At 43.0% G+C, this 27792-nt stretch overlaps 5 protein-coding genes and 1 non-coding gene across 6 annotated transcripts; 1 reads left to right on the plus strand and 5 right to left on the minus strand.

Moving 5' to 3' along the window:
• Positions 1 to 1298: 1298 nt before the first annotated feature.
• On the minus strand, positions 1299 to 5964 carry LOC104433961 (mitochondrial fission protein ELM1). The gene is made up of 10 exons (XM_010046889.3): positions 5569 to 5964; positions 5162 to 5400; positions 3804 to 3900; positions 3474 to 3623; positions 3280 to 3406; positions 2438 to 2550; positions 2302 to 2365; positions 2113 to 2206; positions 1889 to 1997; positions 1299 to 1761 (listed from the first exon to the last, which is right to left on the minus strand). The coding sequence occupies exons 1-10, from the start codon at positions 5749 to 5751 to the stop codon at positions 1660 to 1662; spliced, it is 1278 nt and encodes a 425-aa protein (XP_010045191.1). The 5' UTR covers positions 5752 to 5964; the 3' UTR covers positions 1299 to 1659.
• A 6070-nt stretch (positions 5965 to 12034) lies between these two features.
• TRNAK-CUU lies at positions 12035 to 12107 on the minus strand. Its single transcript has one exon. It is a non-coding gene; the product is annotated as a tRNA-Lys (tRNA).
• Positions 12108 to 12396: 289 nt separating this feature from the next.
• On the minus strand, positions 12397 to 17488 carry LOC104433962 (capsanthin/capsorubin synthase, chromoplastic-like). Its single transcript, XM_039307421.1, has 2 exons — positions 15595 to 17488; positions 12397 to 15248 (listed from the first exon to the last, which is right to left on the minus strand). The coding sequence occupies exon 1, from the start codon at positions 17116 to 17118 to the stop codon at positions 15637 to 15639; it is 1482 nt and encodes a 493-aa protein (XP_039163355.1). The 5' UTR covers positions 17119 to 17488; the 3' UTR covers positions 12397 to 15248; positions 15595 to 15636.
• On the plus strand, positions 13059 to 15193 carry LOC120290804 (extensin-like). The gene has a single exon (XM_039307236.1). It carries the CDS (start codon positions 13059 to 13061, stop codon positions 15162 to 15164), a length of 2106 nt encoding a protein of 701 aa, XP_039163170.1. The 3' UTR covers positions 15165 to 15193.
• Positions 17489 to 18264: 776 nt separating the features above from the next.
• On the minus strand, positions 18265 to 22865 carry LOC104433963 (vesicle-associated membrane protein 714). The gene is made up of 4 exons (XM_010046891.2): positions 22543 to 22865; positions 21012 to 21202; positions 20469 to 20632; positions 18265 to 18726 (listed from the first exon to the last, which is right to left on the minus strand). The coding sequence occupies exons 1-4, from the start codon at positions 22757 to 22759 to the stop codon at positions 18636 to 18638; spliced, it is 663 nt and encodes a 220-aa protein (XP_010045193.1). The 5' UTR covers positions 22760 to 22865; the 3' UTR covers positions 18265 to 18635.
• A 1900-nt stretch (positions 22866 to 24765) lies between these two features.
• On the minus strand, positions 24766 to 26462 carry LOC120290371 (NAC domain-containing protein 90-like). The gene is made up of 3 exons (XM_039306419.1): positions 26100 to 26462; positions 25662 to 25954; positions 24766 to 25338 (listed from the first exon to the last, which is right to left on the minus strand). The coding sequence occupies exons 1-3, from the start codon at positions 26251 to 26253 to the stop codon at positions 25126 to 25128; spliced, it is 660 nt and encodes a 219-aa protein (XP_039162353.1). The 5' UTR covers positions 26254 to 26462; the 3' UTR covers positions 24766 to 25125.
• Between the last annotated feature and the right edge of the window lie 1330 nt (positions 26463 to 27792).

Below are 27792 nucleotides of genomic sequence, written 5' to 3' on the forward strand. Positions count from 1 at the left end.
ACCTGAGTGCCAGTTTTTTAATATAAGAACACCATGCACTGTATAGTTGGATATGGAACTGGGATTGCTTTTGGATCATGCATGACAAGATGAATTTGACTCTGATTTTGTGAAGGGTACTTGCAAGGAGTACGAAAATCGAAAATCAAAACACTCAACTCCGAGTCATTACCAGAAGACATTGGCTCATATCAATGCGCAATTTCAGCGGCGATGATGTCCTTATTGAACTTTGGCATTAAGATCAACATTTCAAAAGATGGGACGAAAATTCGCCTAAGCAACACATGCTCCTTAGCTATGTAGCACCGATACTCTTTGGAAGCCTTCGTGTCATATCCAACACTCCTACACGTGTCCGACACGCAGTCAACGAATGTCGAAAAATCTAACACGTGATCAACTCTCTCCGACACGCGAGTCTTGAATTTCAACATGCATTCCGACACGCATGGGTCAATTTTAAAAATTTCTAATACTTGAGGGATCAAAATATAAATATACAAAAAAAAAAGTAATAAAAAATGTTATAAATATACACGCACGGGTCAATTCTTTTTTTCAGTTTTTTTAGAATTGTTTTAATTTTTTAAGTCTTTTACTATGCAAGAAGTAATAAAAATATTATATGTGATAAATAAATAAATTTAAAAATATCATTTCAGTATTTTTCTTTAAACAATGTTTTTTTCCTCTAAATTTTATGTATTATTATAACAAATTAAAATAATGAATGCTATTATTTAATATTTTTCATGTAAATTAATTTTAGGCTGTTTTGTTATTATTTATTTATGTATTTATATATAAAAATATATTTAATATATCACGTGTCGGAATTCTCTATTTTTAATAAATGATGTGTCGATGTATCGTGTCGTGTCGTATCGCGTGTCAGTGCTACATAGCTCCTTAGCCAGCCAATCAACCAGCTTCACTGCTTCAACCGGATAAAACTTCCGGCGTGGTCAATACGCCAAGAAACATGGCTTAAAAGCTCTCAAAACTAGAAAAGATAGAGAACTGACTTGAGGATGAGAACTCGTTGCTGGAAAAACAAGCCATGACCCCATCTAGTCATTATTATAGAATCAACTACCAACACCACAACTAAACTTTATCCCATCAAGTACGGGAGAAATTGAGAAGATGGATCAGCCAACAACCAGGATATCCTTTTGTACCGGTCAATCCAAATCCAACCAGCAGCATGGTTTCATATGACCAGATTCCCAGGAACAAAAGACAATAACAGATGGCATGTCAAAAAGTCGGGAAAAAGAGTCGAGGGCTCTTGATTGCATCAAGTTGAATCATCCAATTAACGCAATTAGTTTAACTGCGGTTTAAATCAAAACATGTACCCGTGTTCAAAACCAAATTGCCTCGTGTTACATGAACATATAGAGAGCTCTCAAGGAACAGAAGACGCGTTAATCTCTCCTTTTGACACACCACAAACTCCTACAGCTAGTCTTTTATTCTATTCGTATCAAAATCCACAAGGGAATACAATATTGATGCAGAAGCTGTCCAGTGATTTCAACTAGCTCCCCCGCGTGTTGTATTGAACGGATATGCAGTGTCAAGAGGAATTCCTCTTCTGAACTCAACAAAAATAAAATAATATGCATACACAATCAGTCATCAACATGTTTCTTATGTACGTAGTCTCCATCCCCGCTCAGCAAGCGCTTCACGCACCCGATTAGCAGCCTCAGCGGTGTCATTAAGGGGAGGATAGCTCCAACTTTCCCAAATCTGTAAAAGAAAATGGGGAATTTTTAAAAGATTGTACTGAAAGGAAGAACCAATGCAAAGTGTGACCAGGACTATGCCATGGTCTGTACTTTGACATTCTTGCAAAAGTTAACTCAAATATACTTACATCCTCAGAGCCCAAGAATGGCCGAACTACACCTCGCTCCCTCAGAGACTTGTGAAAGTCTGCATACTTCCAGGTACACCGCTCAGCTCCCATTACATACACAGGCTTCCTGCAGGTGTAAACACAGTAATAATTAATACAGGAATTAACAAAACAATATTCGAAGACTTAAATCTGTCAACAGGTAAATTCTCCAACAGAAATTTCTACAAGCTCAAGCTTACCCGGTGCTGCAGACTTCACTGATCATACTGATTGAATCTGCTGTGACAACAAAGGCATCAGCCCATGCTAGATGCCCCATGTGTGGATTAGGCTCTAACAAAAGAACATTTAGCACATGTCAGAAAAAACATCTGCAGTTCATTATCTAAGCTCAAACAATGAACAGTATGAAAAGCAATCATAGTTACCTTGACCATCCCAGATGAAAACTTTTGGATTATCGCCAAGTTGTTTCACTATAATACTGGATACCTAAGGGCATATGGTATATCAATCAAAACAAGAGACCTGAAAGTTTTAGAAGATTTTTAACTCCAGTCTCACCTTATCAGGTGTTCTACTAGAGAAAGAAATTCTCACGGTCCCACAGCTTGCGAGCACACTCAATAAGTTAGATATCAACTTCTTTGCAAGATCTGCTCCATATCGACATTGACCTATAACAGTGAATTGCACCATTAAATGGAGTTAGATAGGAATTAATTAAAAGTTCAAATTATCTACAAACAGAGGAGTAGGTGAGTTCATTAATCACAGTATCACCAAGACTTGTACATATATACAAACAAACCTAAGAACTTTTCTATGATGCTTATCTCAAGATAAGACATTACACAAGCCTAATCAACACCATTAGCCTATCTTGCAGTCCTGCCAAGTGCTGCTGCTGCTACTGCTGCTCGATCTCATACACTACGTGCCCACATTCTAGCGACCCTCAAAAGATTGATTACGTGCCCCTGAACTATATTGATGCAATTTATCAAACTTCAATCAGTTATAATTTCCAACAGAAAATTTAAAGCTACTCTCTCAAGAATCCAATGCCTTAGTGACTGATTAAACAATCATACCCATGGCATCACCCAAAAAGTGAGTCCACCAAGCCGGTGCAGGATGGTCCTCAACTGTGCATCCATTCAACCACAAGGGAATGAAGAACCAAATTCACAGGTTACTTCCCACAAATACTAACCTTTATAAGCATTTTTCATGTAATGTCCCAGTTCCCTTCTGTTTTATTATAATTGATTGTAAAAGACAAGTGTTATTATATACATCATATTAAAAAACCAAAATGGCAGACAATGAATCGAAATACTAATTTGAAATTATCACGGAAAGCAGAACTTCTATGGAATCTGTGAAGAGATTCAAATACATACGTGTAGGTCCTCCTATATTAACCACAAGTAAGGGTTTTGGCAAGGGTGCAAACTCATCATTCCAAGCACTGGCTGCATTCCGCAGTGCAGCAGAATCAATTTGGTGCAAAGCTCCAACGGTAAGGACCTGAGACCAAGAACTCTTAGCATAGATACGACTTATGTAAGCCATATGTGGAATTCCTGATAAGTACCACATGCTCATTGGGAGGTTCCTGTGGAGTTAACCATCGCTTTAAGAATCGAGGAACCTGCTCCTGTGCCTGAGGGGTCAGAGGATAGTAGTCATGTCGAGGGGTGATCACCAAATCAAACCTATTTAATTTTACCCTTGGATGTTGAATCTGCAACAGAGAAAACCAAGAAGAAACCAATACCCAGTTACACATAAACTAAAAGAGCAACAGGTGCACTAACACAAATTTACACAGAGCAATGACTAGAACTAACCAAAAATAAAGAAAGCATTCCTACATAGGCCACCAGTTCAGTGCACAGATGAGCACGGATAAGTATAAACATACCTGAACAACAAAAACATTCTCTGATGCTAACCGCTTTATGGAACTTGCGACAGATATTGTATCTCTGCCAGATGCAACGACTAATAGAGGCCCATCCCTGTTTTAATTAGGACTAAATGCGTTAGTAACAACCTCAAAGTATGAAACGATATGTGTGATCACTAAGAAAGAAGCAAAGCAATCCCATTTGTCAAAGGGAAGCATAATCAACGCAGATGAAGCTGGACAAAGAACTTTTAAGGGGTTAAATGTACAACCGAAAAAAGTCTACACTGCTAGCTGAAAACTGTTGTTCTTTATCTATTTTAAGCTCGATAGCTTATATAATTTGCTAACACACCCCATAATATCCATTTCACAAGTGACGAGATCTATCTGTATTAAGAATTCACCTATCATGGGACCCTAAGACATACTGATATCCAATGGGACAAACAAAATGAAGGGGAGCATAGGGAAAGAATGAAAAGTTTATAATATAAATTAGCAAATTCATGATACCTAAAGGATCAAACAAAGTACTTCAAAACTCCATTTACCTAGGACTACTCTGGAGGCAGGAAACAGCTCGTTACCATCATAAATGGAACTAACATAGATATCATTGACGTTACCATGTTGATTATAACAAAATAGACAAATAAAGATATGCTGATAGCAAAGCACCTAACTTACATTACAAAATAACATTAGAACTTTCTGCATCCATCCGTAGAGTCAACTACACAATCGTGAATGTGCTCTCTTTAGTATCTTTAGTAGGAGATCTAAATTCTCAAAACCCTACCCTAAAATTTTCATCTTTTTCTTCTTCGACATTCCTTCCCCCCTGCGCTCTAATGCCCCGCCATTAGTCACATCCTCCCGTATCACCGTAAGTGCCTACCCAAATCATTTAGATGAGCTTCTCTCATTGTCCCTAATTGAGATTACCTGATCTGAAGGCTATCATTTCAAGTGTCTAAAACATTTTTTTTTTATTTTTAAAAAAACCCTCTATCTTCTTATCCCCAATTGGGGTTGCAGGAGTTCTTTGTGAACATGCCTATCATCTTAAGCTCGATTGAGAATACTCCTTGTATATGCCTATTTCTAATTCCAAAAATCATGAGAAAATCGATTCCCCTACATATCGCCCCCATACCCATGTCCAACTACTTAAATATGCCTGTTTCTAATTCCAAATGGCACTTGAAACCAAGATGCTTCCTTCCATTGCACAACATGCTTTCTCTTCCATTCAATTCTGGTAATGAAGTGAGCCAAGGTCTAAACTCATATCCAGATCAGAGTATATGGACAACAAAACAACCAATAATTTCAATAATCAATAAAAACACGTGCAACCAAACACATACTTCTCATAGGTCTCACGAGCCATCTTCACAATGTGCTTCGCATCAGCCTCTAATATAGAAGACAGTCCAACACTGCCGCCATTTTCCGGATGAACAAACACATGTTTCCTCCCTCGGGCCGACAGCAAAAGCTGCGTGTACCCAAAGATGCACCTCAGGACGAAATACAACTTCTGGTGAACAGATACAGGAAGCCAGTGCAGCCACTCATTCACTCCTCCTTTCGGTCTCGTAACTCTCTGCACATAACAATCAATACGGAAACTTGAGCAAAACGCCCGCTAACATACACACATGATTTCTCAAACCAGAGAGAGGTGTAAACAAAACAAGGCGTCGGGGAAACCGCGCCAAATCGTAAAAAAAAACACTGCGACGGATTGGAAATCAGGCAGCCGGGGACTCACATACAGGACATGCTTGTCGGCCAGTCCGAGGGCGCGGACCAGGCCGATGCTCTGGTTCTCGGACCCGGCCGAGCCGTTCCCGATCACGACGGCGCGCCTGACGACGCTGTAGGTCCCGCCTTCGAAGATCTCCGGCACGCCCGGAGTGGGGCCGGGAGGCTCGGGGAGCCGTATCGGCTTCATCGAGACCCCGAACGGCGCGGCGGATAGACGGCGATCGGAGCCCTAATTGAGGACTGCGGCGCTCGATTCCGACGCGAGGAAGGCTCGCGAAGAGGCGCACGGAGGGGATCCAATCGCGATTTCTGCTACGCAATTTCGCAGTGAAGATGCAGAGATGTACGAAGGCGAAGAAGAAAGGATTTGGGCAGTTGATGTCGGAGGAGAGTTCAAGTACTGCTTTTTCTAACAGAAAGATATTTCCCACTTACCCAGAAAGAAAACCCAAATTCTCTTCTTCTTTTTTAATTAAGAAAGTTGATTAAATTCGTATAATATGAAAATACTGACAAATTATTCATGGAATTATTATTTTTTTAGAATTCCTTTCCTCAATTAAAATAATCGGCAGAAGTTGAATAAAAATATAAGTATAGCGTACCAAAGTCTCATTGAATTTTGTGAATAAAAAAAAATCTCGTTGAGTTCTCTCGATTTGAATATGGTTTTTAAGATAATGGTAATGCCATTAAGTTTTTTGGAGTAAAATAAATTAGAAAAAGGATATTAGAAGTTTGTATGAAACTCTTTATATTAAGTCGGAGAAAAAACGATTATCTAAGTGCTTCAACAATAAATTCCGACCAAAAGTTTCACGTGACTTTTATAATAAAATGTTTAATCCGATATTACTTTTTTTTTTATATAAAAAAACGAGTCTAGCGACGACTTAAGACTTATGAGGTGGTTGGCTTGGCTAAATGACAGGGCACGAAGCTTCTCTCAAAATAGAATTTCTCTTTGTTTGTTCAACGCTAGATGGGTTGAAGTCGCCGGTCGCCGTTGCTTGCTTGCTTACTTGTGTGCCGTGTCTCACTCTCACTTAGTCACTCACTTGATTATTGTCATCCTTGGCCGTGGAATGACTCGTGAGGCTCCTAGTGAGCGGAATTCGTTAGGCCGACCTTCCTTCTATAGCTGTTTCAGCAAACAATACGGTGAATGCTTCATTGTATGAGATCGTACCATGCCCAACTTTGCTCGGGCATCTAGTTTATCAAACGAGACAGGAAATCTCTTTAAGCTTGACAAATAGTTTCAGCCTGCCATGGCCTCGTCAGGAGAATAGCATTAGCTCCCAACCAATTTGTGCACGGGAGGCCGACCTCACTTTCAGAGTTCCTAACTGATATAATCATTCTATCCTAGAACTCCTAGCATAATCGTCCTAACGCCATTCCCACGGACTAGTTATGTTCATCCATTCTGTCTTCTCACTCTTCACTTGATAATCCAAGCACCACTCACTAGTGTCATGAGTACATGAGAATTTACAGACGTTGACATTCTCCCCCACTCAATTTCGCAACGCCCTCGTTCCAATCTGTTTAGTCGCTTCCTTGCGTCCCTTAACCATTGATATGCCACTTTTGGGATTTCACATCAAATGGTCACACTCGCTCAACAAAACAAGTTTTGCTCCATTGGTAATCTCTTTTGATCTCAAATGCTTGGTCATTGTTAGTCACCTGCGCTTTTTTTGGCAAGTGTGGCATTTTTCGCCAATCGCATCTTTTGGTAGTACCATTTTTGCCTATTTAGCATTTTGACCCTAGCAAACCAAATGGAGGTTCATTCCTTGTTGAAAACATGGCAGTAAATCTATTCTTTGAATTCACTGATCGGATTCAGTTCTTCTCAGACTCTCTGCCCGCTCGGTGAGGAACCGACTCTTCCTAGTACCCCATTGTCATCCTAGGAGCTTTAGAGAGCCACGCTTTGTCGGAGCACCTTTTGCTTCAGCGATTCACTCTCCGCCCTCGTAGGACTAGGTAGACCGCTAGTATTTCTCAGTTTAACCCACACTGGAGTGTGGAGTCCAATCCTCTGACTCACTCACTTACCGGAGGGATTCCTGCTTTGATACCATGTGTTACGGGCCGACAGTTTCCTTGGCCATGAAACGACTAGTGACGCGCTTGGTGAGCGGAATTCGCCAGGCCAGCCTTCCTTCTATAACTATTCCAGCGAACAATATAGTAAATGCTTCCTTGTACGAGATTGTACCACGCCCAGCTTCGCTCAGTCGTTTAGTCCATCAAGTGAGACAGCAGATCTCTTTAAGCTCGACAACTAATTTCGACCTCCCATGGTCTCGTCAAGAGAACAGCATTAACTCCCGACCAATTTGTGCACGGAAAGCCAACCCCGCTTTCAGAGCTCCTAAATGATATAATCCTTCTATTTTATAACTTCTAGCACCAACCGTCCCGACGCCACTCACACGAACCAATTGTGTTCATCTCCTCTACCTCCTCACTCTCCACTTGATAATTACAAGCACTAGTCACAAGTGTCATGAGTACGGGAGGATTCACGGACCATGACACTATCGTCATCCTCTCAACTCGCTTGCTCAATTGGCACAGAAAAAAAAGGATTTGGTAGTCTTAAAAAAAATTAGGGCTTGGATATAAGGGAAAAAGTCGAGCCTCGATGTTAGAGGAGAAATGTTGCAATTGGTAAAAGATGAGTGATTTATCGTGTTTAGTCCATGAAATCTTCTCCCATGATTTAATTGTGTCTAAGATGTTCTTCTTCAACTTTTGAGCCAACAATAATAGTAATATTCACCTTCATCTCTGCTTCATTGATATAAATTTAAGCATTTGTCCTGCTCTTGCTCTTCATGGCAAGATTTAGTTTTGGGTGAAAATCAAATTGGGATTTTGAATTTGGGAAAATGTTTGATTGTTTGATTTATGGTTTATATTTGGGATAAAACATATAGATGACGACGTTTAGGAGTATATTTATATACTAGGCATGCCACACAAGCCACGTTAGTCGGGAAATTTAATAAAATTTTAGATTTTCGATAATCAAAATTGGAGTTAACACTTAAATGATCTTTTTTTTTTGTTTAATTAATACTAAAATGATCCAATGAAAGTTTTTAGTACCAAAACGAATATCGCATGAAACATTTGGTATTTCTGGTGTTGTTATTTCAAAATAAATTAGTAATTAAATATGTGCATGTCCGATTACTTTTATTCACATACTCAATAATTAAAGTGTCATTTAGATAATGATGATGCTGATGATTTGTGGTAATTAGCGCACTTTGTGCGGGAAGACTTTCTCAAATCACATAGTACAATAACTACCGATGGTATATTTTTGTGGTAATTACTGCACTCTGTGCGGGAAGACTTTCTCAAATCACGTAGTGCAATAACTGCCTATGGTAAATTATACATATCAAACCTTTTAAAGTACAGTCGCTTTTAATCTTACCATAATCATGTAGGGGCGCTCTGAAAAATTCAAAAAAATGAGACCAACATGATCGAGATATCGGCGGGGCTTTTGGTCAATTGGCTTACATGGCTAATGAGCCGTCCGTCGAAGTTTTTTTATTTCAATGGCTTTGTTATCCTAACTAACAGTTCAAATTTCTAACGGAAATCTAATTGTTTTAAATTTTAACAAGTCAATTACCGTAATTGATTCTAGGTGGAGGGTATAAATCACTGGTGATGGTGACAATTGAAGTATAACTCATAAGACAAAAAATTGAAAATAGATTTAAGACAAAAAAAAAGATTTTAGGATAGAATTGAGAGTGGACCTAAAGTTGGAGGACTTCTATAAAATAAAAAAGGTTTAGGATAAAATTAAGAGCAGATTTAAAGTCAGAAGGTCTTTTGAGTATTAATCCTATTGGAGAGAATTTTAGGATCACCCACATGGCCCTCCCACCAAATCACCACTTTCCCGCTGCGTCTTCAATTGCGGCTTGAAAAATCAAAGAAGCAGCCCAGAAGCTACCTGTTGACCGGGCGATAGAAAGTGGGAGCCCCGGACTTTACCAAAATAGCCTCTTCGTTTATTGTACTTACTAATCGGACCCAGTTTATACGGGGCAAAATAGTGGCCCTTCGGGTCCTGTGTAGGTTTTTATATATGCCCGGGCGGCCCTTTTCCCAAAGATGTGTGTGTATATATATATATATATATATATATAGGCCTCGGACAGTATATTCCCAGGCAGGTTTGAAAAAACACACACATATATATAGGCATCAACAGCAATTGGCCAAGATATGCTCCCCCTCTAGCCATCTTTCTCTCTAATCATTTCGATCATCGTCCTCTACACAGGACTACCGATCCTCAAGAAACTGATCCCAATGCCGCCTGACCGTCGTCCCGACACAAAAGTCCGAGGTTCCCCTGGCTTCACTTCCTTCCACCCCATCCTCGCCTTCCTTGTTCCCGTGCTGGTGAACTTGGTCGAGGTCAAATTCCAAGGGAAACCCGAGTCCCCATTCGAGACCCATCCTTTTGCCACCTCCCTTGCCGTCTTCTGTCTTCTGTTCTATTGCGCACTGGCGCTTGTCGCTCACCTGTCGTTGGCTCCCGCTTGCTGCGCGCGAGCGTTCCACATTCTCATGATGCTCGCCGCCACGCTTTCAGTGGCGTCCCTCGCATCGGTGTTGGTCCCGGGCCCCTTTCAATCCTTACCCTATCTCTCGCCATTCCCGTTGCTTCCCGTGGTCCTCCTGCCATGTCTCGCTCGAAACCTTTACACATGGGCTCACCACAAGAGCGTATCTATTTTTGTCCACGTTTTCCGCCCTCGCCGACTAGCAGCCCCGACGCTCTTGCCTCGTACGGTCATGGATGCGCGCGCTTCGTGCCGGAATTGGGAATCGGTCCAAGCTGACCCATCCCCAGATGTCCTTCTGGGTGCCCACCCCGAGCACACCCCTGGAAAGTGAAACTACCGTGCAGAAGAAAAATAACATCGCGTTGCACAACCTTTACCAATGCCAGAAGCAGCTTATGGTTTTGCTTTTGTTGGTATCTCGCGAGTCATATTGTATTTTGTTGGTGTCTAATGAGAGTCATATCATATGGTGTCTAATGAGAGTCAAATCATATTTTCCACGTACGAGTAATTGATAGAGTGAACTGCTCACGGAGCAAGTAGACATCAAAATTCTTTCCATTTGAATATATGAGGGCTCTATGTATCTACAAATTGAACCACATCATGGAGCTAAATATCACATTAAAAAAGGAAACTGGAACATGGTACAAATTGCCTTGATGACTGACATGACAATCACCACTCGAGAGACACGCTTAATGCTGAAAACTAATCTTACCAAAAGAAGGAAATCATGTCTCAGATACTTGATCAATTACATCACTCTTGTACCTTTAACACATTTTTTGTTATACCACCTACTCTCTTTTGCCGCAAGTCAATTACTGTAACTGATGGGAATCTAATTGTTTTAAATTTTAACAAGTCAATTACTGTAATTGATTCTAGGTGGAGGGTATAAATCACTGGCTTAATGCCGAAAACTAATCTTACCAAAAGAAGGAAATCATGTCTCAGATACTTGATCAATTACATCACTCTTGTACCTTTAACACATTTTTGTTATACCACCTACTCTCTTTTGCCGCAAGTCAATTACTGTAACTGATGGGAATCTAATTGTTTTAAATTTTAACAAGTCAATTACTGTAATTGATTCTAGGTGGAGGGTATAAATCACTGGTGATGGTGACAATTGAAGTATAACTCATAAGAGGTATTGAACTATCCATGGTAAAAGTGTCGCCTCTTTTAAACAACAATTGCCACGATGAACTCTCCTCAAATTGCGTTAAACAATCACATAAGGCAATTGAGCCATTGTTTGGACTTAAAAGGTCATCGCCATGCTGGTGAATTTGATTGGGCGTGTTCGTTTAAAAACCACTCATTTTCAATCAATGCGCTTCGATAAATTAAATCCAAACATTAGAATTCAAGCATTTATAACATTTAGACAAAAATGAAATGCTACTAATTCCATTTTAAAGCATGGCACCATCATCACCATTCTTCTGGCCCCCAAAAGAGTAAATACAAACAGAGTCATATTTCTTATTATGCACAAACAAATCACTATCAGCATAAACTCCTTTTTATTTTCTAAAAAAGACCTTATTATTTTATGTTGTTGGGTAACAGCCTAACACGAGAGAAAAAAATTTTGAGTGCTAATTATTAGGTTCCCGTCAACCCCAAACTTGATCTTAGGTACCACCAAAACTTAGGAAAATATCCTTGAAATCCATATATTATATACTTTTAATGATTCAAGATATCGAACGTTTCAGCTAAACCTTCCCTTATTTTTTATTTTAGTTTTTTCCTAAACACAAATGTTTAAAATAAAAAAACCCTTTTTAAAGAAAAAGGAAAAAAAAAAGAGAATAAAAAAGAAAAATAACTCATCGCCCACCGTGGGGCTCGAACCCACGACCACAAGGTTAAGAGCCTTGCGCTCTACCAACTGAGCTAGACGGGCTTCTTGGAATGTGCTGCCGTCAAATCTACTTTATCCAAATTATTACTTCAACAATACGGAATATTATGCGCGTCGATTTCACTGTTTCCTATTTTTATTTCTTCGTTGGTTCTTTCACAAGCACTCCTATTCTTTACAACGCAAGCAATCTGCCGTTTTCATCCATGAAGATCTGCCTATGTCACTTACATTTTCACAGCATCAAAGTCAAATGAATGCTCTCTGCAAAAGCATGGCTGCCTGCCGGCTGCCATTCCAGAAGAATCAAGCCACTGCCTGACCTCAGAAATGAAAGGACGGCTTGCATAATTCTACCAGCAGAAGATCATAATGGGCAATTGCCAAACAACAAGCAAATAAAGCATGTAATCTGGAACATATGGAAATTCGACCAAAACGGTCAGCAGATTTAATGAACATGCCAAAGGCGAGTGATTTGCATGACAAACCAAGGCAGATTGACCCCTACCCAGTTTCATTAATCATGTTGCCCGTTTCGGCTAATCATCACCCTCATGCCGAACTTCCTCCATGTATAACACGGGGAAGCTAACCCGGAAAAAGATTCAGAAAGAGGTCGCGACATCAGAAGCAGTGGACTGCATTCATATGGAGATGACTAGGAACCCCGTGCTTTAATCGACAAAGCTGAGAGAACGGAAGACAGCACAGAGCATTTTAGGGGAGGGCCGTTCTAACATTTGTCTTCCATTCGACGGAAATACTCGACACGGGTTGAAAGAAGAACCAGGAGATTCACCGAGTGTCTGGACTGGTATCAACGCGAACCGTTACCTGCATGCTGAAAGATGCCGGCATCTCCTCCTGATATTGAGTCCAGATCTTGAAGATGGTCCTGGTCATTGAGTTCATCCCATCCTTTAATCATGGCCGCTTCAGTGGCATACAAAAGCTCGGCCATTTTACCTGCATTTTAGCTTCCCGCCCAGAATGAGAGTGAGTTTGAGCGTTTCACTGTCGAAGGAAGGCATTGTTGTGTACATCCTAATCATCTTGTTCAGTGCTGTAGCGAGTGATCGGCAGGATAACAATGGACGGGCCTTCAACTCCTCCAAACCCTCTACCCGTTCATCCTTTGCATCGTATTACGGAGGCCATCCGCCACCTCCGCCAGTCCTCGTGGCTGATCCGCCTCCAACAGCAGCACCCAGATCCCCAGTACCGCCAGTATCTAGAACGCCTTATCCGGGTTATGGATCACATCCTGTCTTACATTCGCCGCCATCAGCTCCTCCCCAGCATGGTGCGCCGTCAAATACGGGCCAACCAGCTTCAACACCTCGAGCACCGCCAATATATGGATCTCCTCAATGTCCATCAGCACCACCTCCGCGAGTTGCTCAACCAACTCCACCAGTATATCAACCCCCTACGCCGTCACATCCTCCATCTCCCCGGAGAGCGGTTTGCTCAGCACCGCCGGAACCTCGATGTGCTCTACCACTTCACATACAACATGTAAGTCCACCACCTCCTCAAAGGCGACCAGGCCTGCCTCCCGTGCACAGGCCTCCAGTCCCAACTCACTGTCCTCTAGTGTCTCAACCACCTCATAGAAGACCAGTTCTCAGTCCACCTACACCTCCTACTAATCAACCTCCCCTAGTTCTGATTTACCACCCTCCAGCTTCTCCACCGCTGGCATATCCAACACCAAGTCCACCTCCTACGTATCAACCCCCGTCTCCTCCAACTTTATCACCACCTCCGCCCACTTATCAACCTCCACCTTCTCCTCCTCCCCCTCCTATTTATCCACCACCAACTTCACCACCCCCACCTCCTAGCTATCAACCTCCTCCTTCTCCTCCACCTTCTCCACCAGTATCACCACCTTCACCTTCAATTTATCATCCTCCACCTTCTCCACCACCTTCATATCCTTCACCACCACCTCCTATTTACCAACCTCCACCTTCTCCGTTACCATCACCTCCTCCCCCTCCTACTTATCAACCTCCATCTTCTCCACTACCCATACATCCTTCACCTCCTCCTCCTCCTCCTACTTATTCACCCCCACCTTCTCCAACATTGCCACCCTCTCCAAGTTATGGAACTCCGCTGTCTCCATCACCTACTGATCCATCACCGCCTCCACCTTCTCCACTATTAGCATCACCTCCACCTCCTGTATTTCCTTCAACACCTCCCCCACCTCTTTCACCAACATCACCGCCTCCACCTATTCCACCACCACTATCTCCACCTCTGGTATCACCACCACCTCCTCCTAGTTATCAACCTCCACCACCTGTATATCCTTCGCCACTAGTGCCTCCACCTCTTTATCAACCCCCACCTCCTTCACCACCCCCGCCTTCTCCACCAACATCACCACGTCCTCAGCCTCCAATATATCTACCTCCATCTTCACCACCCCTGCCTTTGACCTATCAATCTCTGCCTTCACCACCACCAACATATCCATCACCACCGCCTCCTACATATCAACCTCCAGTATTGCTGCTGCCAACATATCCAACACCGACCTCCCCACCCTTGCAAAGGCCATCGACACCCACACATCGACCTTCCCCGTCCCCTCCTCCCACTCATACACCTCCAAGATTTCCACCCACCCAAAGGCCTCCTTCTCCTCGACACCGGCCACCAGTGCACAAACCACCACATCCAAAACATAGGCACCCAGTGTCTCCAAGAAGACACGTATGTATTCCCATCCCCCCATCCACCTACAAGGACTCCACCATCTCAAAGACCACCGCCGACTTATCAACCACCGCCAGTCTCAACGCAGCCATCACCAACACAGAGGCCTCCAATGTATCCAGTGCCACCTACACCAACTTATGCACAGCCACCATTACTTCCTGCTCCAACTTATGGACCTGTGTACCCATCACCACCAATGGCCTCCATCCAGTTCCTCCGCCCACAATGGAGATGCGTTCCAGCCAGCTAATGTGCAAGACTAATGTGCAACATCACCTTTTGACTGGTAAACATCAAGCGGAGTTTATCTACTCATCAGATTTAGGCAGCCTGCATGTTCTGTGTATATCATCAGAATGAAGCTTGTTGTACCAACAGCTGTCCTAGTAAATAAAGTCCACCTGTTTTGGGTCATTTGCCTGTCTAAATGAATTGACCTCTTTCCTACAAATAACAGATTACAGTCAGCAGGTGCTTAATCTAATGAGACCAACCCAAATCGAGGTTGTCATGTGATTGATTGGCCAGAAGAGTCTTTCTCTCTGATATTTTGTGGCCTGTGTTTTCTTTTATATCTTGAATTCATGGTTAAAAGAGAAGTATTGACACTAAACAAACAGCAACTCCAACTGCAAAGCTTGACATGTAATGTGTAACTAACAAGGACGGTACTAAAACTGATCTTAATCTTATTGAGCAATAGACACAAAAACAGGAAGATTGTCTGATGCGTTCTTCACTGTAATCTCGATATACATGGCACAAAGTCCAGATAAGCCCATTGCCTCACCTCGTACAAGAAGAGTCATAAATTTGCTTCGATCCTCTGTTTTTATATTGTTTCAAGAGCTAGATTACCCACCATTTTAATCAGAGGAGCAGGACACTTTGTTATGATGTCAAACTTGGATGGGCTGGAGGCATGTCCAAACAAGGATAAACTCAACATAAAAAGCTCCCCAATGGACAACCTCGAGGAGAGAAAACCATGCCAGTAATACGGGTTCAAATCAAAGAATGCATCAAAGAACCTCCGAGTCCCATTTAAGTCGAGTTTCAACAAAGTCTCCATTCCAAAGTGGTAAAACTCTCTAGTGCACCTTCTGTCAACTGGCCACAGGCCATTCCATACTCTATGGTGAAGTGGCCTTCCTCTAATCATCCGGGTCGAGCCAAGACACTCTGCAATTGTCTCAGCTAGAACCGGCGCTAAAGCTAGTGTCCGAGCCACCATGTACCCAGTTGATGGGTGGACGATCCCGGACGTACCGCCAATAGCCATCACACTCTGAGGGATTCTCGGGAGAGGACCTCCCATGGGGATCAAGCATTTCTCATCCTCCAACACTCTTCTGACCCGAATCCCCAAGTGCCTCAACCTTGCCACCATCCTATTTTTGACATCAGAATAGGCTAGCACCGGTCTACTCACTAATGAAGTCTCTTCCAGAAATATTAAGCTCGAATCGAAGGGCATGGCATACAAGAAAGTAGGGAGTCTCGAGTTGTTGGCTCTCAAGTAAGGCTCATTCCCGAGATGGGAATCTCTCCAATCCATAAGAACCATCTTATCTAAATCAAAAGGGTGTTCATCTACTTCGGCCAAAATCCCATGAGCAATCTGATACCCATGGTTCCTCGGCTTATCATACTCAATGAAAGTACTCCCAAAGCCACTCGCATCGACGATCAAGCTCGCTTTCAGCTCGACGCCGTCACTGCACACAACAGACGACTCGAACTCCTCGTGCTCCATTTTCCACACCTTGGCCTTGTGGAATCTAACCCCAGTGGAGACACACCCTTCAATCAGTCTCGTCTTCAATTTCTCCCTACCGACGCGACCATAAGCCCGGTCCAAATACTTGGCCTTCCCGTCATCAATGTAGACACAAGCCATAGGCCACGTCTTGTCCAAGCAATCCACGAGCCCCAACCCCTCGAACTCGTCGACCCAGACCCCATAATTGTTAGGCCACACGGAAAGAGGGGAGGGATCGACGCAACACACCCGAATCCCGCGGCGCGAGAGTTGCTCCGCCAGCCGCAGCCCCGCCGGGCCGGCGCCGACGACGACCACGTCGAAGCGACGCCGGTCGCCGGAGGCAAACCACGGGAGATCAGAATCGAACCCATCCAGGAGCTGCGGGGCCGTCGATTCGGGTTTCAACTCGAGGAAATTTCCGAACTTGCCGACCCGGGTCGCCTGGTTGAGCCTCCGGGTCTTGGGAGGAGAGAAGAAAGGGGCGGGCGAGGTGGGGAAGTAGCTGGTTCTCGCCGGCGGCAGTGTGGGTAGTCCGAGAACCGCCGCCATTGAGAGGGAGAAAGAGATCGAAGATTGCGGCAATGGGGGAGGAGGAGGAGGGAGGGACAAGAGAAAGAGAGGGGGTTGAAATAAGGGAGGAAGGGAGAGAGGAATCTTGAGGAGCGACGGGAGAAGGATGCTTCCATGATCGTTTTTTGGCGCTATAGTTTCGTACGACCTACCGTCTCGTTCCGGAGTGTAAAATAATGGGGGAAGGGAAGTGGACAGAGCAATTGCCGAAAACAGAGGAGGATGGCCAGTGGACGCAGCACCTGGAGATACACCTGACTAGTGACTGGTGCTGTTGTTGGTGTGGTGCGTTTGGCCCGGCGAGGTGACAGGTGTTGTCCCGACGCCGGACAAGAACGTGCTCCACTGGGACCCACTTCAGGCCGCGGTACCGAACGCACCTCCGCCTGTCCGAACGCATTCGTGAATAAATTGTGTCACCATAAAAAAGTGAGACCAAACCAAGTGGAGTTGGAAATCAGACGGAACCGAATCAATTTTGGAAATTTTTTTTCATCTTTTTCTTCCTCATTTTGTATTTTCACGAGCTCAAACCCACTAAAAATAGCTTTAGAAAGAGCAATATTTTCGAAAGACAGGCCAAACTCTATCTTCATGACAATTCGTAAGCTCATGCAAAATGCGTATCTAATCTACCGACAAAGATAATTAAAACTAGTAGGCAGCACGACACATTTTCTAGGCTTGGTTCAGTTAGAATCAAACTAGAAGATCCGGTCCAATTAGTTCAGTTCGATTCGATTGGTGATTTGAATGGTCTTCATAATTTTTCAACATGTAACGACTACAAACAAGCCCAGGAGCTGTGATTTCACAGTGGTGACACAAAGATATTGCGATTTTTACCATCCACGGAAAAGCCAGCCCGTTTAAGGAGCCATCGCGGCCTTCACCGAGTCCTCCTCCTTTCTTATTCGTGTTATTCCTTGTCTATTGAAAAATAGATTGTCCTCGGTAGGAAGAGAACATGGACAGGGACAGAGTTGCATGATTAGGCGCCCATGCATGTATATGCACCTGTTAGAAGAACTTGTAAAGAAAGATGCTACATAGAGTAGAGCCAGGTGACCAGCTCCTCCGATGCAATCGACAGCTTGACTCGAGTAAAAAACTAGCCAATTGCAGTAGGCGAAAGACGACATGGGGAAATCTATTATTGATAGAACTCGTTTTGCACAATCCATCTCATATATCATAAGAATGCGAAAGGCAAAAGCTCGACTGTCAGCTATAAATAAGTACATTATTTACATCAGTGTAGAGATGCCCCGTGAAAATACACAACAAACTCATCAAGAAAATGGAAGCGATGGACCCCATCAGACTCCCCAAAAACCAGAATAGCACCTCCCAACAGGGTGATATTTAGCAGAGACAGTGGCGCATCATAATTCCATTTGAGCGCTTCTCAAGTTACAAATAGGACCCTGAATGTGACCCAAATATCACCCATGGCATATATACTTACCGGAGATCAACACCAGCAACTATAGAGGTTAAGATCTGCAGTTGGGTAAAGTGATGCCTCCACAACAAGCAGCAATAATAATGTAAAGCAGCACAAGAATCAAGCATGTTAACAGTGCCCTGCCACAAAGAGAAGCATAAATTTAATGACAATTCAAGCAGTCCAGGATATAGATCTTAAGCGCTATATTATAACCACTGCCACTAGTCCAACGTTCCCATTTAAGAATAGGGAGGTGGGGTGTTCCATCCCCACCTCTGGGACTTGGGGGTAGAAAGCAGTATAATGTTGGTGCAGCTGCCGATGAATGAGAGCATTTATATCATTTGAAAGCAAACCTATACAACCTGCATCTTTCCTAGCCTAGGAACCCAGTCCAGCATAACTATCACCTGAGAATGCTGTCACTGCAGCAATTAATAAATTAAGTTGGACTTGCATTTGCAGTTTCCTTCCCAACCTTAAATATGAAAACTTTCTTCTTTTGTAATAAACGGGATTCATAAATTTCAACAGCTTAGAGTTGGACAACCATCTGTCTAAATATAATACACTAAGTGAACATATACACTCCTTCTGCTAAAATCCCCCCATCATAAATTTAATATAGAAAGTGAAAGTTCCCAGAGTATCTACTCGGACAGCAACCGGAGAGGAAAATATTGTCAAATGCACATCAAAGAACTTATCATTCAACATATGAAGCACAGCCAAGTACTCAAATGGCATTTTTAGGACTCTTTTACTTGGCTCATATTGATGCAGCACAATTATAGAGATGATCCAGTCTTACATCAACTTCAGCACAGACTCCTTATGTTGGGATAGAGACAGTAGAAGGTAGGGGTAGAGGTAGAGGTGATCATTTTCAGAGTGCATCGGTTCAAAGACCAAAACCTGGAACCTACCTTGTAAGACCCAATTACAAAAACTTCAAATTAGGAACCGAACCGGTTTTACTTGGAACAGGCCAGGAACCAAACCGGTTGGTTTAGGCTGGTTGCTAAATTGTACTTGAGAATTTGTTTTTTAAAAATCAAACAATTGATATTGTGTACTATTTTTTCTAGCCCTTGACAAGTGATGTAATGTTAGTTTAGTGGTCTTATACACATACTTCAAACACAAGGTCACAGATTTCATTCTTTTGGTTACGCCTTGCTACATATGCTAATAAGTTAGACAAAATCAGTTCTAAACAGGATAAATTGTGGAACCAGCCCAGTTGGTCAGGTCCAAAGTTGAATCCAGGGTTTTGACATAAGAACTGCAAACCAAACTGTATAAAGGCCAGTTTTAGGATTATGAGACTGAGAACTGGACCGGTTCGGCCTGAATTCAACCTGGATCAGAACCGACTGGGCCATTCCCAACTGGTTCCCGAGTTAGACCACAAACTGTACAAGGACACAAACAACCTATCATCCTGCACTCAGGGCAATGCAAGCCAAGAAAAAAAAATAGAATGGCCGACCTTAATTCAGACAGATTCCCACCAGGCAACCTAGTGGACATCTACTGCCCATTTATCTATAGCCATATGCATCCTGTTAACCATGCAATATGTTATGAGAAGTGATTCTAGATGCTCAAGACTCATTAACACCTAAATGTCACCAACTACACTACAAACCAAGGTTTATTATTTCAAGAAACATTTCCCAATTGTTAGAAAGAAAAACACCCCCTGACCCAAATATGGAATCTTTAACTTTTATATTTTCTTTTTGTCCTTTCTCAATTTCTCATCTTGATCAGTACCGTGAAAAGTTCTTGTCAGCTTCCAGAAAATTCTATATCCAGAGTAACAGGACCCTAAAGGTGTATTAAAGCCCTATAAGCAGGAACATGATTTACTTACAAAAGCTTTGCATTTTTCATCCACAAAGCTCGACGAAGGCGCTTGGACTGTTTCTTGAAGTGAAAGGCACCATCTTGCATTGTAGCAGTCTTGTCAACAAGTAGCTCAATTCGATCACCTCTGTCCAGTATCTTCTCGATGTTATCCACCATTATAGTTCGCATCTGGATGCAAAATTGCAGATATATATTAAAACCCAAGACAATCCACCCACCTACCCATATGCTAACCCCAACAGCTACGAGGCACATAAGCACACAAAAGAAACAGCGCCCCCCTCCCCACCTACCCCCCCAAAACCAGAAAAAAAAGAAAAGGGCTGTGGTGGAAGCAACACCAACAGCCACAGGCATGCGCTGGCGCACATATAATTTGATCAATTAACATCAACTGATGGAACATGAAGAATGTAGCTTATATATTATACAGTCAAATTATGCTACCGGCTACAAAAGTAGCCTCCCACCCTAAGACAGATGACAGTTACAAAGAATCATGTTTAGCTAGAAATTGTATCTTTGTCAATAGATGAATGGTACTTGCCTCGCTAACTTCGCCTCGGACCCGATTCAGAGTGTCTGCACTGGGGTTACTAGAGAAGAATTCCATTTGCTGATGCAGAACCCTTGAAAACTCATCATTCATGGCATATGCAGGTGCAAAGTGTGCAACTTTGCCATAATTTTTCATGAATCTCATCTGAATATCTTCCAAGTATGAAAAAGGAATCCTCCCTGAATCAGTACCAAGTGCAAGCTTCAGAAATTCATTCATATGAATGCATATGTGAATAACGCAAACTAATAATACCTAAAATAGATGACAGTGCATCTATAAGTAAATCTAAAATTCAGATTTGCATGACGCAAACGAGGAGACTACTGCAGTTTGCAGCAACTCAGAAGATGGAAAAGAGATAATGGCTATATAAATCAGAAGTACAGACAAGTGATCATCCAACTTACTATGTGCAACTTCGCATTCACAATCTCAACAGAGCCCCTACGAGTTCTTTAACCCACAAAAATGAAAGCCATTGCAACCTAAACTTGTACAAAAATAAGTACGGTATCACAGATACACACTGTTCCTTATACGTGCTACAGCCCACAATGATAAAATTATATATTGTGTGAAAGCCGCATTCATACCACATCGAACCCAGCTGAAGAGGAAGAGCCTTTTCTTAGACTAACTTAGGTATAATTGACAAATCATCTTAAATTAGAGGCTTAGAGCTCCCGAGATGAGTTGGAATAGGTAGATGGAAGAATTCATTAAGCAGGTTAATCTGGTAAAACACACCAGACTGAGATCGAAAGAGGAGTGTTTGATCACTGGACATATTCAAGCACAAACAAAGTAGAGAAAGGTACCTCCTCTTCAAGTTCTAATTTAAGGGAAAAGTCTAAATCTAAAAACCGCGATATCCCAATAGTAGCCTCTAAATGAAGATGATTATACTCTTTGGAGTTCATTCAGCAACATTGAACTAATCAATTTCAACATGAGTAACAAGAAAGCTACAATTCATTAGTCACCGTATCTCCTACCATTGCATATTTCAAGTTTATTTGAATGATCATCGCTCCACATGTTTAACATGCTAAATTTTCCCCCACGAGGAGAAACAGCAAGATTAATATGATCATTTCCGTAATCATGTTCAGCGAAACAATTAACCAAACAGATAAGCGGAGCCTCAATTTTCACAAGAGCCCTAAGGACTAAAAAGTTCAATCATCACGGAAGTTTAACTCTTTTCCAGCAAGTCATCATAAAAACCCGCATTCCTACGAAAGCCCGTTGCATAGCGTCTTAATTCTTGTCCTGCTTCTCAAACATCAACAAGCCAAAAGCCCTCCTCTATTTCCAGTTCAGACGACCGGCAACGCCTCAAGATTCCCCAATCGGACTCTCTACGCTAACCTCAACGAGCTCGAAATCGAATAAAGACAAAATTCCGCGAACGGATCATCGGACCGCGCCAATCTAAGACCGAAGAGCACGACCACAAGCAGCGAATCAAAGCGAGGAGGAAAGAGACGAATCGGATCGCAGAGGAGGAACGCACTTCCGAAGGTGTCGTTGGCCATGCACAGGAAGCTGAGGCCGTCGGATCTCAGGATGTGGAAGATGTAGCGGTCCTGCGAGAAGCAGAGCCTGGAGTCCGCCTCCGAGGGGAGCTTCTCGAGGATCCGGCGCGCCACCGCGCCGGTGTTGCCGGTGACGGCGCTGAACTCCGCCAGGACGACGGTGCCCCGGGCGACCACCGCGTACAGAATCGCCATCGCCCCCCTAGTCGATCAGCCGGATCTAGGAGGAAACCTCATGCGCGATCGGGAGGGGAGGGGAGGACGGACGGTCGCTTCGATGATGCTCGGCGAACATTGGAAAGGAGACGGACGAGGAAGAGGATCGTGCCGTGGGCGTGGGGAACCTGGCGCACGTGAGGAACACGTGCTTCCTATTTTCCGGAATTTACGGAGAAATTCGAAACAAAATGAATAATGCACTTGCCATTACGATTTTACTTGCTGTTTAGATATACCTATATTCATTTTTAAGTATTTTATATATATTGTAGGATCTTGACTTTTATAGGAGAATTCAATTAAACTAACTAAAAGACAAGCAATTTACCTTACTCACGGCAAATAATTTCAAATAATTTTACATAATTTTAAGAAAATATACATATAAAATACGTTGTATACCCCAATATTTTAGCTAGATAGATATGATTTTTGCATTCATATAATGCACTAAATTCTATGATTAGTAAATCAACAATCAAACTTTAGGGATCAATGGTTAAGAATTGTTAAATAATTTACTTGAAAAAACTTGTTTCGATTCGACTTTGCCTAAACATAATTAAGAAAGAGATTTGAGATATTTTCGGTAGCGAACGGGCTAGAAGAACGAGATTGGGATTTGTGTCTTTACTCTATTCGTTCATTTGAGAGGATAAGATTGTACGTCATTAAATAGGACGGGATCTCTTTGGATAAAAAGAAGCATCAAAAGCAAGGGACAAGCAGAGGCAAACAAGAAGAGAGGGGAAGGACTAAACCCTGGACAGGAATAGCACAAACCCAGTAAACAAACACGACAGCAACGACTCACGCATCGAGCGAGAGGGACGACTTCGCTGCAAGAAGTCTCGAAATGGTGGCAGGGATAATAAATATGGTATCACGACCCATTGACCGTTTCCTGCTACGACTCTCTCTATTTTATATTTAGCCCTCTGTGGATTTCTCGTGAATTCTCGCTTCAACTCTTTTTAGCTCTTGAACCTGCGAATTGTGCTGTGTGAACTTAAAAGGAAAGAAGAATTTTGGGTTTTGATCTGCTTCGGTGGGAGTGGAGCAGCCTTGGTTATGGCGGAGGGGTTTATACGCTTTATGAATTTTGAGAAGGCGATCTTAAACTTAACCGGCATGCGCAGCTGATTCGGAGGGTATTGTGTCCTTGGTTATTGGGGGATTGGTGATGAAAGGAATGCCTGAGAGGGGGTGCTGTTTCGTGCCATGAAGTTTGCTTCTTTGAAACTTGATAGCTCGAGGCAGAGGCTATCGTGTGTTGATTTTGATGCGTAGATTTAGGTCTAGTGAAGAACAAAGTTCAAATCTCTTAAGAACTAATAATGGGTTTCTTGAAAATGTAGATAGGATTATACAAGAAAGTCCTGATATATGCGGACCCCCTGCAGGAGCTGTGCGTATCAAACTGAAAATTTGCTTCCGACTTTCTTGCCCGGCTTCGTCACTGATGGCGTCAGCTGCTGTCTTCCATGACATCTGCCTGATCATTGCGTTGCGCTATTTCACTGAGGTTATCGGTTAGCGACTGATTCCGCGCATTAATGACCTCAAGAAGGCTATGTGGGGTTCGGTGACGATGGTTGAAAGATAGAATTCTTCTCGTTGGCCCTCGTTCAATGTCCAGATGGGCAGCAGGATTTTGGATTTTTTGGTAACATTGATGTGTAAATTGTGAGAGATTTGACCAGTTTGAGTTTTGTACTTTGAATTTTCCATGGCAGCTCTAATCCAGGAAGCAACAAAAGCACCTAACAGCCCTTGCTCTCCTCTTTTGTCAAGATTCCATCAAATTGACCTCTTCTAGTGGCGTCTCGGATAGAGGTTGACACGAAGGCAACTTGATCTCCAAGGACCCCATTTTGCAGGCAAAGCAAGTCAAATTTTTGCCTATGATACGCATTTGATTTTCTTGATTTCAACTGGCCAGTGGAAGAGAAGAGGGAAGACCAGTTCCTCTGTCAGAAACGTATGAAAGTCCCAAGCGCTAGTTAAGATCCTCAACGCGGCACAGTTGGTTTGAAAATTCAGTCACTAACATAAAGAATTTCTACAGCGTACAAGTCAAAGGAAAAGCACGTCCTACATCTAAATATTCAATCGCTACTGGTAAGAATTTCTACGCCTTTCAAGTCAAAACAAAAGCATCTCTAGCATCTTTCAGCTTCCGTTATTATTCGTCATCTGCCCAAGGAAAAGGAAGGCAGAAAAAATAGTCTTGCAACTGGTTGAAGTTGAGCTGCGGATTCGGCTTCTTATCATGCCCTCTCCTTGGGTCTCCTAGCCTGAGTTTCTAGCAGTTAGGCTGTCCCCGCCTTGCGCAGCCTCGATCATGACCAATTCAGTTGCTCCCAATCCCACAGCGGTTGCTGTGTTCCGCTCTCAGGTCCCCGGCGTTCGTTGGGTCGAGCCTGAGCTTCATCCGGCAAATTGCGGTTACTAGGCCCTGCAGACCTTTCCGCCGCCTCGAGCGGGCGGCGATCGAATGCACGGAAACTTCCTGATATCACGTACACTCGGCACAAGGTGAATTCGTGCCGCAGCTGTGGACGGAAAGAAAAAAGCGAAGCCGTTAGTGGGCTCGAAAGCCAGGATCTTGCCGGGAAGATGCTTCTTAGAGACTATGCTCTGCTTTTGGAAGTGAAAACAATAAAGTATTATTTGAAAGACTGCTTTCTATTCTCTAATCCGTTCCCACTTTCGTTGACTGCTATTCGAGGAAAGCGATGCAAGACCAAAAGCACTTTGCCTTTAAAAAATAAATCTGAGAATTGCTTTCGCGTTCAGTTTTTTTTAAGGAAAAGTAATTCAAGAACACTGTCGCTCGGGCATCTTCGAGAGAACAAAGCACAAACAAACCGCAGACCTTAGGAATGGCAATGTTTGAAGTATTGGCCTCTTCTTGAATGGCCCTGTACTCGTTCATCTTCCATTTCGTTTTCCTCCCCGTCGGCGCTTTCCCCCTGTAGAACACCATGGTCTTCTTCACCCCGATCACCTTGTTATCCGACGAGTACACGTACCCCGGCGACCCCGTGGCCTTCCAGTACCCGGAGGCCGTGGTGCGGTTCGGCCTCCCTCCCCGCGCCTCCCTCTCCTGCCTCGGCGCGAAGAAGAACCACTGCTCGGTGTCCCTGTGGCACAGCTGCCCCGCGAGACCTGCAATCATCATTACCATCACGGCGAAAACCGAAATGAGCACGCCCCATAAAATAAATTTAAAAGAAAAAAAAAAACAGAGGCCCCCTCGCCATTCTGCGAGCGAAGCAATAGATCAGAAAAGACCCGAGGGGATCGAGCATACTCGGGAGCTGCCAGGGGTCGATGTCGTAGACGTCGAGGACGGGCACCGCGCGGTGCATGTCCTGCCTCAGCCCCTCGAGCTGGTTGCGCAGGTAGAACGAGACGAGCTCCTCCTCGGTCGGGTAGAAGCGGTAGCCCAGCGGAAGCTCCCCCATCTTGCTCCTGGTCGCACGCCAATTGATTGATGTTCTGGTCAGTACCTGCTAGACTTGCATGAATAAAGGAGGAGTACGGTACTCAAAAGGGTCGATGCGAGTGAGAGACAGACAGAGGGACAGGCTGCAGAGGTTATATAGAGGAGAGGGCAGGGGTGGATGGTGGGGAGGAGGCGTTTGGGGATTGGCGGAAACTTTCACGCGGTTACGTGGAAGAAAAAGGGGACTATGCTCTGCCTTTGTGTCCAATAGGCAAAATCGCTCCGTACCTTTCTCATTTATCTATCTATGCTAGGGCCAAAAAAGCGAGAGGAGGCCCGTATGCATCACACCCGAGCGCCCCACGCCTTTTGAACAAGTCAGCTTCTAGTCCTTTAGCCGGTGCTTGCTGGTGTCGCATTCTCTACAAGGGCGAGATCCCCCCCAAACCTACTCATTGAAATAAGTACTCTATTTTTTAGAACTCAGGACATAAATTGCATATCCTGGAATCTGAAATTTGAAATCCACCCCCATCACAAGTTTCGCGATCGATTCAGATTTCACATGTATTATATTAATTAAACGATTATAACAAATTATCGCATTTAATGACCACCATTTGCTGCTCCAATTTATTGACAATAATTTATTAATAAAGCAAAATTTTTAGTCATGAAAAGAAGCTTAAACTAAATACTCATGATTGAATCTATGAAATATCGTAAGATCGCACGAAGACATAAATTAATAAAAGTGCATTTTTTTTATTTATTTCAAATTCTAGATTACAGATTTCGAGTTCCATCCATCCATAATTTGGAACCTAATTGTTAAAAAAAGTTCCTCAATTTTTGGAACTTGAAACATACCCTACATACCTTGAAACTTAAAATCAAACAGATTTGTATTAGTCCGGTTCTCAAGTTCCAAGTTTTAACATTAAACCATTCTCACCTCTAATGTTCCGTCTCTGATACAACTTCCTTTTTTTCGGTTGTCGAGTTAATTGAATGATAGGGAAGCTCAATAAGTGTTTAGATTCTCCTGAAGCGCAATGTTGTCATCTACCCGAGAGAATTGCCAAGAACCATGGATTCTCTTGCTTTGTCTAACAACGATGAATACGCTAATTCCAGGTTGATCTCAATGATTGATTAAGTTCTGCGGAATTCGTGCCGTGCTCTAGTATATTTCAAGGCATTCTTGAGCCGAGATGGAATTACGAGACCGATCTCGATACGTAGTTAGGCTTAACTTCCGGCGAGAAGGAAGGAATATTCAAAATTAGGCTTTTGCAATATCAAGAGTATCTCACCGGGGGAAGGCTTTACGACGCGGGGTGGTTCTTTTCCTGTTATTTTCTTTTCTAGTTCATTCCCTTTTGAGTACGATACTCTTTGTTTTAGGTGTTTCCTTCCGAAAGTGGATTATATCGTGCTCTCGAGCATTTTGCTCGATGCTATATTTAGGTAATAAGTCTCTCTTACTTTAAAAGGTAAGTTGATAGGCAAATGGTTGTGCATATACAAATAGCATATGAGCCTTGTCAACACACTA

Source organism: Eucalyptus grandis, chromosome 2 (assembly GCF_016545825.1).
Source record: "Eucalyptus grandis isolate ANBG69807.140 chromosome 2, ASM1654582v1, whole genome shotgun sequence".
Lineage (NCBI taxonomy): Eukaryota > Viridiplantae > Streptophyta > Magnoliopsida > Myrtales > Myrtaceae > Eucalyptus > Eucalyptus grandis.

Bases quoted from the DNA above. Each gene is read 5' to 3' on its own strand.
- LOC120290371 (XM_039306419.1), bottom strand. From the start codon at position 26,253: ATGGGGGAGCTTCCGCTGGGCTACCGCTTCTACCCGACCGAGGAGGAG. The intron at 25,955-26,099 runs GTATGCTCGATC...TGATGATTGCAG, and splicing joins CGACCCCTGGCAGCTCCCGA to GTCTCGCGGGGCAGCTGTGC. The intron at 25,339-25,661 runs GTCTGCGGTTTG...TTCCGTCCACAG, and splicing joins CAAACATTGCCATTCCTAAG to CTGCGGCACGAATTCACCTT.
- LOC120290804 (XM_039307236.1), top strand. From the start codon at position 13,059: ATGAGAGTGAGTTTGAGCGTTTCACTGTCGAAGGAAGGCATTGTTGTG.
- LOC104433962 (XM_039307421.1), bottom strand. From the start codon at position 17,118: ATGGCGGCGGTTCTCGGACTACCCACACTGCCGCCGGCGAGAACCAGC.
- LOC104433961 (XM_010046889.3), bottom strand. From the start codon at position 5,751: ATGAAGCCGATACGGCTCCCCGAGCCTCCCGGCCCCACTCCGGGCGTG. The intron at 3,624-3,803 runs GTATGTTTATAC...TCTCTGTTGCAG, and splicing joins AGAATGTTTTTGTTGTTCAG to ATTCAACATCCAAGGGTAAA. The intron at 3,407-3,473 runs GTACTTATCAGG...TCTTGGTCTCAG, and splicing joins AACCTCCCAATGAGCATGTG to GTCCTTACCGTTGGAGCTTT.
- LOC104433963 (XM_010046891.2), bottom strand. From the start codon at position 22,759: ATGGCGATTCTGTACGCGGTGGTCGCCCGGGGCACCGTCGTCCTGGCG. The intron at 21,203-22,542 runs GTGCGTTCCTCC...GTACTGATTCAG, and splicing joins GGCCAACGACACCTTCGGAA to GGAGGATTCCTTTTTCATAC. The intron at 18,727-20,468 runs GTAAGTAAATCA...TCTTTGTGGCAG, and splicing joins ATGAAAAATGCAAAGCTTTT to GGCACTGTTAACATGCTTGA.